This window comes from Bos grunniens, chromosome 8, assembly GCF_055505025.1.
Source record: "Bos grunniens cultivar Pamir isolate PY7600 chromosome 8, Bosgru_T2T1.0, whole genome shotgun sequence".
NCBI lineage: Eukaryota > Metazoa > Chordata > Mammalia > Artiodactyla > Bovidae > Bos > Bos grunniens.
In genome coordinates, this window is record NC_141172.1 from 85,116,629 (window position 1) to 85,128,922 (window position 12,294).

Here is a 12,294-nt window from a genome sequence, read left to right on the forward strand (position 1 = left end):
TTCATACTTACTGCCAAGAAGGGTGTAAAGACAATAAAGTTTGCAAGTAATCCCAGAGGTAACTGTTTAAAATTTATAAGGTCATGTCATATACCTATTTCTCTCATAACAATGTAAGTCGCAGTCTTCCTATACTGATAAATTTAGGTTTACATCACCATCATATTTATTCACGGAATGTTTAAGAGATGACCTATGATGACCTGGGAGACAACTTGATTTGTATTTATTTGATAGCTAATAAGATTGACAGTTGAACTGACAGTTTATCTTTTGTTTATATTTTAATGGGTCATTCACTTTTAACTACTGATTTGAAAAAAATCCACTTTATATATTAAGGATTAACATTAACAAACACTTACATAATGCTTTTATTATCTAGCATTGTTCTAAGCACGTGTAAAGTTTACTCATTTAATCCTTACAATACTATAAGGTAACTGATGTTGTCATCTCCATTTTACAGATGAGAACCCGAGACAGAGAGAATAAGTGGTTTGGTAAGTCCATAGCTGTCTAGTTGGGAAGAAGTAGAATCAGGGTTCAAAGTTAGCAGCCTGGTTTCAGGTCCCTGCTCCTGACCACTAGACATTCTAATTAATGTTTGTTTGCTATGTATTATACAAAATTGTTTTTCCAATTTGTCACTTGTCTTTTAACTTTAAAGGTTTTTTTTTTAATTGTGTTTTCACTCATATGGACAAATCTATTAATCTTTTTCTTTATAGACTTCAGCATTGTTTGGTTGGCCTTCAAGGGTAGAAAATGAAGCACGGATTGGAAAGTAGAGCATAATATAATTCATATATACTTTTTCAACCTTACTAACCACTTGTAGGTGAACATGTGAAGAAAACGTCACTAAAGTTCATAGTGCTGTGGGGTCGCTGTTGTGTAGCTGAATCCCATCACCTCTCATCTCAAAACTGAACAACATCCTGACCTGTTTCCTTTCTGCATTTTCCTCCCACCTCAGCCTACATCATTGATACTGGTTCCATTCGACAGAATTTTTTACACTCCCAGACTGCCACACTCCTACTGTGATAGGTACTGGGGACAGACAAGGATGAGGATTCCATCTCTCTACAGCGTAACTCCAGCCAGCCCAGTGGGCCTATGCTCTTCTTTCTGAATACATCTTCTTTCTGTAAGTCCTAAATCATGCTCATCTTTCAGGTCCAAGTTCAAGTTTTGTCTCATCTCTTGTTCATTTCAGCCCACAAAATTAACTAAGTAACCACTTTGGCATTTTTTGCATGCACTAAGACGAATACTAGCATAGTGCCATCTGAGATCATAAATGTAGACGCACCAGGTAAATTTTTAGTGCTGTTAAAAACAGTTCTGTTATCCATGAGAATGCGTTTTGTCTTTTTTTAGTATCTTGTGCACAAAGTAGCAGTGAGTTAAGAGAAACAGTGAGGTGCAGGTGGTGGACTCCCAGCCATAAAGAGATCTGAAAGGGTACTCAACCAGTGCTTTCCGGAGTTTGGAAAGTTATAATCGGCATGGACGAACCATGTTTTAAGCTATTATTAAGTTAGGAAAATTATGGATTACTTTGAAAAAACAAGAATCTTCAAAACCTGGGGCAAACGGCGGACAGGACTGCTTCACCTACTTGCGGGTAAACTGAGGCAAAGCGGGTCGGTCTAAGTCCTCGAGGGGAGGCGCGGAGTGGGTGACGGCGAGCGGGACAGTCCTTTGTGAGGCTTGCGGTACACCGTCCTAAAGCCAGAGCGCGGCGTACCGCAGCCCGGCGCGATTTCGAAGGCCACGTGACGGCGCCGGTCCTTCACAAGCAGAGGCAGGATTCTGCGCCACCACTCTCCCAGCGGTCCAATAAGAAACGGGGAGCGGCAAAGTGGGCGGGTCCCGGGCGGGTCCCGCCCGCCCCTCCTCCGAAGGCCGCCCAGTACGGGGCGGGTCCAGATGCCTTCTCCAGTGGGGTCCGGCCAGCCCAACTCGGCTGAGGCAAAAGGGCGACACACACGTCAGTCAAAAGGTCCCGCCAATGAGTTCGTGCGCTGCTCTCGAGCCCGCCCCTGCCTCAGCCTCCCGGCGCCCGCGCTGCCTTCCCTCTGGCTGCTGCGGCCCGCCCGCCCGCGCCTCCTCCATCCGGGTCCTCGTGTGCAGCTCTCGGGTGGCGGCGGGCGGCGGGCGCGAGGGCTGGGCTGTCCCCGCGGAGGGCAGCGGCAGGCGGCGGCCTCCTCCGCAAGCCTGAGGTGGGTACAGAGGCGGGACGGCGAGCGCGGGGCCGCCATTTTCCATCTCTCGGACCCCCCCCGGCGGCGGTGGGAAAACGGGAGTGTTGCGAACCGGTTGGTGGAGGCCTGAAGGGCTGGAGCGAGCTGGGCGGGCGGGTTGAGAGCAGAGGCCGCAGTAGGTGGTGGCGCGGGTGGGGGATGGGCGCCGCGTGGCGTGGTCGGTCCCAACCCCCTCCGCTTCCCGCCCAGCGCCTCACGGACGGGGGGAGGGGTCATTCTTCACATTCTTCACCCCGCCCCTCCCCCAACTTCAATCAAACTTGGGCGGGGGAAGTCCCGCCCCCGCGCCTTGCCCATTGGCCAGCGTTCCCTCCCGCTATGGCGTGACTGGCTGTGGACAGCGCCAGGTCCCCTGACGTCACTTCCGCTATCAGGTTTGTGGGCAGGGGAGACCTTGGCCTTGGGGGCTGGGATGCCAGAGGGAAGGTAGGAAGTGCGGGGGAGGGCCGGGACAAGCGGGCGGGCAGGCTCTGGGCTACCTCGCTGCTGTTAATCCGCCGGCCTAACTCAGCCTCCGGTCCTGGAGCAGCTGTGCAGCCGGTCCACCCCTGCGGCCGTCCTTGGCAGTGGAGAGGGCGGGCGGGAGGAAGTGGGATCCCGGGGGGACGGGCTCATGCATGGCGACCTGGGCCCCAGCCAGCGGCCCCATCCCTGACTTGGGGGCTGCACACCCTGGAAGCAGGTTGGCTGATGCACGTTCCTGGAGGATTCCGGTGTGAGGAATGCGTAACCTTTATGTCCTTGGCTAGCGATGGCCTTCAGTCTTTCCAACTTTTACAGTACGGCCTGGCCCCCCTGCCTCTGTGTCAGAGGTCAACTCTAAAGCTTTTTAAAATAGACTTCTCGATTTTGAGAGGGCTGGCAAATGGGAAAAGGCATCGGGGATAGTGAATGTTGAATTCTTTAAGTAAATCAGAAGACTGGATGAGTTTTTTTTATTTGTAACTTTACTGATGATTATTTTCTTGGCACGCAGTTGCTAGAGTAAAAACCTCATTTAGCAGTCCTCATTCATTTCTGATGGCCAGAAAATCACGCACTTGTTTAAAACGTTAAATTTTAAATTGAAACGCTGTTCAGAAAGTATAATAAGTGTCCTTTGTCCAAGTTTTTCTGCTGTATGGCAGTCTGATTCGTTTATAGAATATTCAGAAAATATATGTAGTTAAGTAACGTTTTGTAAGTTACTTCGGTGGTTTTTTGAGGGTGTTTGATTTACTATACCCAGTTAGGTAGTATTGTGAAACTTGTGAACTTTGAGAGTGGAGTGGTTAGCATTAACTAGAATTTCTTGGTTTAGAGTACAACACACTATAGATATTTGTGTGCTTTTTCTTTGAACAGTTAATAGCTTTGTAGTGGAAATTGATGAAAATGAATCCTAAATCAAGTTCTTCAAACTGTAGGTCCTGACTTACTGGGTTATGAAATCAAGTCAGTGGGTGGTCAGAATTTTTTAAAAACAGAAAATAGTATCAATAGTTTGTTATATGAAACTGATGATTCTGTTGTATGATGTTTATTCCTTCAAAAATACTTCTCTGAAGATGAGTATCAAAAAAGTTTGGAGAACATTTCTTCTAATGCGTTCCCCCCCCCCCCCCCCCCCATTTATATCACTGGTCTTTTAAGGAGTATTAAAAGTGGCCCTGGTTATTTATACTTGGTGGAACATGTTCCTTTCACTTTTGTTTTCAGGAGCTAGCAATCAGTGGCCAGCATGCATTTTAATCACTTAATGTTTTTAAATCTGGAGAAGCTTTTATTTAGACAGTAAAAGCTCTTCACCCCAGAATATTAACTGATGAATGATTTTTCCATGTACATGCCCAGGTGGCGCTAGTGGTAAAGAATCTGCCTGCCAGTGCAGGAGACAATAAGAGACGTGGGTTCGATCCTTGGGTCCGAAACATCCCCTGGAGGAGGGCATGGCAAGCCACTCCAGTATGCTTGCCTGGAGAACCCACGGACTGAGGAGGCTGGTGGGCTCCATTGGATCGCAGAGAATCAGACACAACTGAAGCCACTTAGCACAGCACAGGATGAGAATTTGGATCCCCAGCAATGAGTTGTCAACATTGCCCTAATGTGACCTCGGGTGGAATAAAGAAGGCTTGATCACTGTATGATCTTTGACTGTGGGTGTACTAAACATTGCACAGTCACTTAGGATAAAAAGAGAGCTACTGGCTTTTTTATTTTGCTTTATATTAAGTCTTTGAAATCCAGAGTGTCTTTTACGGTAACAGCACATCTCATTTGGAGCTAGTCACATTTCTGGTGCTCGAGTGACATGTGGCTACTGACTACCACACCAAATGGATAGTGGATTGCTTAGCTGCTCTTCAGAAATTGGCTTTCTCTGGCTAAGTGTGTTTCAGATTATCAGCTGAAAATGTCCCCTCTGTCTGTGGCCTCATCTCAAATGTGAGGCAGTTTCATCAGTTGATTTCTTAGGCTCTTTCTGGGTATAAGATTTAAGGACTCTGAGGCAGATGACAACTATGCTTTCATTAAGTATCACTTTTGCTTCTCTAGGAATGTTTTAGGAGATTTTGAATGATTTGTTTTAAAATAGCAGATATTAATGATGATGTTCCTTTAATCTGCTTTTTCTGCTTTGTGCCAGTATTCATTATGAAGTTAAACTACTTGTTCACTTGGCCGTTTCTTCCCTTCTCCCCAGTTTTTTAGTCAGTTATAGAATATTTTTCTTGTACATTGTAGACTAAGGATACGGTTGGTTATAGTAAACTGGGGAATCTGGATTTAATGACAAGAAGCCACCTTTTCTTGACTTTGGGGATTGTGTGAATTAAACGGTGACTTTTCAACCTGGGTACATATCAGTATAATTAAGGATAGGAAGGTCGAATATGATAGGATTGAGAAATAATGGTGTATATATAAGGACCACTAAGCAGAACAAGTCACCCAAGTGGAGTACTCTGCTTTACCCGAAATATTTGTGTGCATTATAGGGTGTGTAGCAGAATATAGGGAGGTAGCTTAGAATGTACTTAACAGCAGGGATGTTGGCCCTAGATTAACAATTTGCATTGCAGAATCTTCAGAGGAATATTGGGAATTGAACTGACATTTTTTTAAATTTCAGAATTTAGATAGTTTCATCTAATCTAGAATGCCTTATGTTATGTGTCTAAGTGAATGAAAGGAAATGGTCCTTTTGGAAAACATGACCTAGTACTTAGCTTTTAAAACTTAACATGAGTCTCAACATGAGTCTCAGGCTTAGTGCAGTATTTGGTAGGATAACAAGTTTAGTGGATGTAGCTAGATTACTGTGGTGATCATTTCACAGTTATACAATAACAAATTACATTGTACACCTGGAACTAATACAATGGTATATGTCAATTATACCTCCATCTAAAAAAATTCAGCCCCTCTCAAAAAAGAAATTAAGATCTTAGATTAAAAGTGGGTTAATTTTGTTAGTAAAACTTAGTTATAGCCAAAAACTTAATCTTGTCAATTTCACTTGTCAACTTAACCTTCATGGGGCAATCCATGGCTAAAAATAATGCCTATATTCTGTCAAAGGAATCAAAATACAATTGGAGAATTTGTATATGTATTTATGTTTAAATATTCAGCCATCATCATCAGATAATTTTATTAATATTCAACTGAGTGTTTGAAGGAAATTGTATTAAGTAACCAGTGTTCTAATTTTGATTTGTGTTTATCATCAAGTGAAACTTGGTGTTGAGACTAAAGGAAATGCTTCGTTGTATTTGTATAAAAGTTTGACCAAAAAAAGAAAATGTTTAGTCACCTGTAAGATGGCATGTAAATGGAGATGGAAATATGTAAAAAGTAGAACTTTAATGAGCTACTTTGTTTATAGGAGTATGTAAATATAAAAGGTGAGATATTAGATTGCTGGAGAAAACAACATTTTAGCTCAGAATAACAAAGTGTTAATAGATATTAAGTATGTAGAAAAGATGGGGTATGCCTGTGTTTGGACTAAGTAGGAAAATTGATAAATGCAAAGGTGGTATTGATATATTTTAATTAATATGTAGCCTTTAGAATATATATTCAAATGTGTTTTTAATGCCATGGCAGTTAACATTCTTTTGGTTATAGACTTTTTTGCAGATGTGGCAAAAACTATGGAAACTTGCAGAGAAATTGTATATACAATTTCTGGTGGTTACTGAAGCTGATTATGGATGCAAGTTAAGAACTCTGGCCAAAGTTGACTATACAAGTATATTAAACTATATGATGTCATACATTATCGTTTACCAAGATATAAGTGAATATTAAAAGTGTTAGAAACTTTAATATAAATATAGATAAACATAAATAAGTAGATTGCCTTTTCACAGGACATTTTAAATTGATGCATGATTTAATTGAAGATAAGTATTTTTGACTGTCACAAGTATACCCAAGAAGGTAAAATAACTGTCTTGCTGTGCGCTGTGTTCAATTGTGTCGAACTCTTTGTGATCCTTTGGACTGTAGCCCACCAGGCTCCTCTGTCCATGGTATTTTTCAGGCAAGAATATTGGCATGGGTTGCCATTTTCTCCTCTAGGGGATCTTCCCAACCCAGGGATTGTACTTGCGTCTCCTGTGTTGCAGGTGGAGTCTTAGTTTTTTTAGTTTCTCAAATAGGTTTAATTTATTAAGAAAAATGGTTACCATTTGTTAAGTATGTCAGCTAAGATGTCATTAAGATGGATCACTAAGATGATCTGTGTGTGTTCCTAATCTTCAGAACAGTCCTGTGAGGTGTGGATGTTAGGTTCCAACTGGAGATGAGAACTAAACCTCAAGGAGGTTATTTAACTTGAAAAAGAACACAGCTGCCACGTAGTTGCCTGACCTGTAAACTCCTTTCCTGTACTGCCATGTTGCACAGAAACATTTTGTGCAAGTTGAGTTGAGACTTTTGGTCACTAGGGTATTTAATGGGGAGGGGAGGAGTTCAAGCTCCAGACTGAGGTAGTAAGTGAACAGGATAGAAAATGCATGTAAAATTGTGTTACTGTTAGAAAAGAAAATATGTAAAAGGTCACATTCGGATAGTTTTAGCTGATAGTCTTGTCTAAGAATGTTTTAGAATTGTCTAATACTGATGGTTGTAGCTGAAAGTTATTGAGCATCCACTCTGCACTTGGTATACTTTGTGGTTTTTGTATTTTATTTCTAATTCCTCTTAACATCCCTGTAAGATTTGTCTGATTTTTATGAGTTGAAATAACAAAAGCTGAGAGATTATCACTTGATGTGTCTGAAGACAAGGTAAATGAGAAACCGGGATTCAAACTGGATCTCTGATTCTGAAATACGCTTTAGAGGGAAAATCTTAAGGAATGAAAACACGTTAGTCAGCTACATAACTTCTTTCTCCAGCCAAAGATTGTATAGTTGTGATCAGTGTGTATGTTGAGTTTTATTTAACCTTATTTCTTAGTGAACATTTCCATGGGTTCTTAAAATCCATAAATTCTAGTTCATGGATTGTATTCTGAAAGCTTGCTTAACTAAACATTGCTTCCTCTTTGCTATTAGATTTTAGTTTCCAAAATTTGCTGTAATCAGAGTTAATCTGAAAAACTGAAGATTGAAAACCATCAGTGGATCATAAAGTCAATATATGTGTATAATAATGTATAAAATAAAAGAGTAGGAGTTAGTGTTCATTTGTGAACAGTATTGAATATTAGTATCTTACTATATTAGTTTAGTATTTGGCTCTCCTGGTGGCTCAGTGGTAAAGAATCTACCTGACAGTGCAGCAGACATGGGTTCAGTCCTTGGGTTGGGAAGGAGAAAATGGCAACCCATTCCAGTATTCTTGCCGGAAAAATCCCATGGACAGAGGAGTCCGAAGTGTTGCAAAGAGTTGACACAAATGAGCACAGCACAGAGTCAGAGATGACTTGGTGACTAAAGCAACCGTAATACTAGTATTTAGTGTTACGTATGTATAGACGTGTATGTGTGCTGTTAAGTCACTTCAGTCGTGTCCGACTGTGTGAACCCACAGACGGCAGCCCACCAGGCTTCCCCGTCCCTGGGATTCTTCAGGCAAGACCACTGGAGTGGGTTGCCATTTCCTTCTCCAACGCATAAAAGTGAAAAGTGAAAGTGAAGTCGCTCAGCCGTGTCCTACTCTAGCGACCCCATAGATTGCAGCCTACCAGGCTCCTCTGTCCATGGGATTTTCTAGGCAAAAGTCCTGGAGTGGGGTGCCGTTGCCTTCTCTGGTGTATGTGTGAGTACTGTTTAAAAATACAAAATATTTTTCTTGTGAATTATGAATGGTGATGCTACATAGTAGATACCTGTTCGCTGTGCTGCTCACCCATAAACTCCCAACTTAAATAGTATGAAATAAGCAGGCCACACTTGCCAAAGTTGAAAAATGAATACATTTTTAGATTCAGTGTTTATTTAATCTTAGATTCCTATGTTTGATGAAGATTGAGACGTTTTAGATGAGAAAACTGGGCTGGGCTTGAGGGTTGTGGTAGAGGTATCAGCTGGTTTTACTGTTGGCTGTCATTTTAAAAGTAAGGACTATGCTGGTTCAGTATTCTCACTTACTGATACTTATATTTAAGATATGGCATTGTATATTGCATTATTACCCTTCATAGTAGACCTAAAATGAGAAGATGAATTTGTTAATTAATTTTCCAGATGATAGATGTGAAATGATGCTTCAGAAAGTTGTCTTTATGTAAGTCCTTGTGTGTGAGTGTACATGTACTTGGACATAGATTTTAAGGTATAAACTGGCTCTTTTAGAATAGACCTGCCATCTGAAAATGGGAAGTTGGCACCTGAGATCTGCTGAAGAGTAGAAGAACTTGATGCAGGGTTTTTTTTTTTTAACCCCCACTGAAGTTAATAATGAATTTTTAATTTTAAAAATATATATTCAAAATTCATGTATTGGATTTTGAAAACTTTATTAAAAGTTAAAACAGTAGATATGTACTCAAATTTTCAAGCCCATTACTTGTTATATTCTGCCAAAAATGGAATGGAGTGGGAGATGTAAACTGTTCTGTCTGGACCAGTCTGTCTGACTGTTCTGTCATGGACCAGTATTTGGATTCATTCCTTGGGTTGGGAAGATCCTTTGGAGGAGAAAATGGCAACCCACTGCAGTATTCTTGCCTGGAGAATCCCATGGACAGAGGAGCCTGGCGGGCTACAGTCCATGGGGTTGCAAAGAGTGAGACATGACTGAGCGACTTAATACAACACTTGCTGGTTCTGGAGAAAGATCACTTCAGTTTAGTTCAGTCGCTCAGTCGTGTCCGACTCTACGACCCCATGAATTTGCAGCATGCTAGGCCTCCTTGTCTATCAGCAACTCCCGGAGTTCACCCAAACTCATATGCATCGAGTCGTTGATACCATCCAGCCATCTCATCCCCTGTCATTCCCTTCTCCTGCCCCCAATCCCTCCCAGCATCAGGGTCTTTTCCATTGAGTCAGCTCTTTGCATGAGGTGGCCAAAGTATTGGAGTTTCAGCTTCAGCATCAGTCCTTCCAGTGAACACCCAGGACTGATCTCCTTTAGGATGGACTGGTTGGATCTCCTTGCAGTCCAAGGGACCCGCAAGAGTATTCTCCAGCACCACAGTTCAAAAGCATTAGTACTTTGGCGCTCAGCTTTCTTCACAGTCCAACTCTCACATCCATACATGACCACTGGAAAATCCATAGCTTTGACTAGATGGACCTTTGTTGGCAAAGTAATATCTCTGCTTTTGAATATGCTATCTAGATTGGTCATAACTTTCCTTCCAAGGAGTAAGCATCTTTTAATTTCATGGCTGCAATCACCATCTAGTGGCTTGTAAAGCCCTGACTTTTTAGGGGCGGTTTTTTGCATGTTCATGCCTGAATCATCATCTGGCCTTGTAGAATTGAAATGGGCTCAGATATGATAAGTTTGGAGATCTCAATAATTTGGAACAGGTTATTAAACTTCTTGGCACCAGTTTCCACCTATGTAAAACAGAGATGATATGACTTACATAAGATGGCACACATGAAGGGGCTTAATGTTGGGCCATATGTATATCGAGGGTGTGGTAAATCTTTTTCCCTTACCATTACAGATGATTTAGTCCAATTAATTGATGTTACAGAGACCTTAGAAAAGCTTAAGTTACTTGCACATGGCTTCAGTGGCAGTGAGTAGGTTGGGCCAGGGTTTGAACCTTGACTTTTGTTGACTCCAAATGCTGTGAACATTTCATATACAAGTTTTGTGTCTAATTTTCTTAGGAATATAACTATGAGTGGAATTAACTTTCTGATGAACTGCTAAACTTTCCAAAGCACCTGACCCATTTTACATTCCAACTGTAGTTGGGAATATAATTTCTCTATATCCTCAATAATGCTTCCTTTGTTTCTGTTCTCTTGATTATGGCCATCCTAATGGATCTGAAAGTGCTGTCCCATTATGATTCAGGTTTCCCTAATGAGTAATAAATGATGTTGAGTGTCTCTCTATGTACTTTTTGGCCATTTTTTGCTTATTGATCATATCTTTGGAGAAATGGCTATTCTTTACCCTTCTTTAAAATAAGTTATTCATTTTAAGTTACTTAAATATGGTGGGGACCCAGATTTATTCTCTTTGCGTGTGGGTATTCAGTTGTCCCAGCACTGTTTGCTGAAAATTATTCTTTCTCCATTGAATTGTTGTGGCACTCTTGTTGAAAATTGGTTGACCCAATGTATAGGGGTTACTTCTGAACTTTCAATTCTAATAACATGGAGCTGTATGTCATAAAAATGGTTTTGATTATAGGTTTTGGTTGTTAGTAAGTCACCACTTAGTAATTTTCCTTGACATTAAATTTGGTGCATTCCTTAACAAATCAAGAAATCTTTGTGGTAGCTGTCTGTTAAGTATGAAATAAGTAAATTGAAGACTGATGTTTAATATGATTTAGCTTTGTAAGATTTAGATTATAAAACTAAGCTGATCATATTGCTTAGTTCAGAGAGTATTGTACCAAAACGTTAAATAGCTTGATTCCACACTTTGATCTTCACAGTGCCTTTCTTTGCCGGCATGGAATACATGAGTACGTTAATTTAAAAATTAGAATCTCTGTATATTTTTTGCCGTTCCTTTAATCATAGATTATGCATACTGTACAGAACTTTTGTGTTTTAGAGGATCTTCTGTTCCTCCTTTGTAATGGAGTTTTTGGGTTTCTCAAGGGAAGGATAAGTGTTCTGATAACTTAAGAAAATTAAAGTTTATAAATAAAGTAAGATGCAATAAAATCATGATTTCTGAATCTTATAAATACATGGATTCAGATAGCTAAGAATTTAGAATAATACTAAATATAAGGAATAAAAGTACTGTTTAGATCATGAATATTGCTACAGTTTAAATTGCTGATTTTTGGAAGGTTTGTTTCAGTTCAACTTAGTTCACATTCAGTGAATGAAAGTAGTCTAATACTTTTTTTTTTCTCCTTTAATCACACAGGAGAACCAGGATTACCTAGGAGAGAGCTTTCCTGTGATGCCCAGCTCTGGTCCAGTTTCAGCATTCTCCCTGGACATTCTCTTCACTGTGGGATGAGGTAGTAGGTTGTATAGTTTTAGGGTCACACCCACCACTGGGAGATAACTATACAATCTACTGTCTTTCCTAAGGTGATAGAAAAATCTGCATCCAAACAACCTCACACAGTTGATAACTAATTGTGCAGCATTTAAGATTGACTTGTGTAAAAATGCTGTAGTGCAGCATTTCTTAATAGTGTTCAGGTTGCTGCTTATTTTAGAGACTAGACTGATTGGGGATTGGGATACTTTTTGCTTCTCATTTCTGCATGTTGGAATAAGTGTATATTTTATTTTGATTGATGTTGATAATGCACCATAAAGAGTTGCAGTCTTCATTTCAGAAGAAAAGATTGCTCTATCAGAGTGAGGTAGTAGATTGTATAGTTGTGGGGTAGTGATTTTACCCTGTTCAGGAGATA

General features: G+C 40.7%; 1 protein-coding gene across 1 annotated transcript; it reads left to right on the plus strand.

The window, feature by feature from the left end:
• Nucleotides 1-215: 215 nt before the first annotated feature.
• Nucleotides 216-11,837, plus strand: LOC147367601 (uncharacterized). The gene is made up of 2 exons (XM_086315655.1): nt 216-2,231; nt 11,793-11,837. Exons 1-2 carry the CDS (start codon nt 1,939-1,941, stop codon nt 11,809-11,811), a joined length of 312 nt encoding a protein of 103 aa, XP_086171781.1. The 5' UTR covers nt 216-1,938; the 3' UTR covers nt 11,812-11,837.
• Nucleotides 11,838-12,294: the final 457 nt, after the last annotated feature.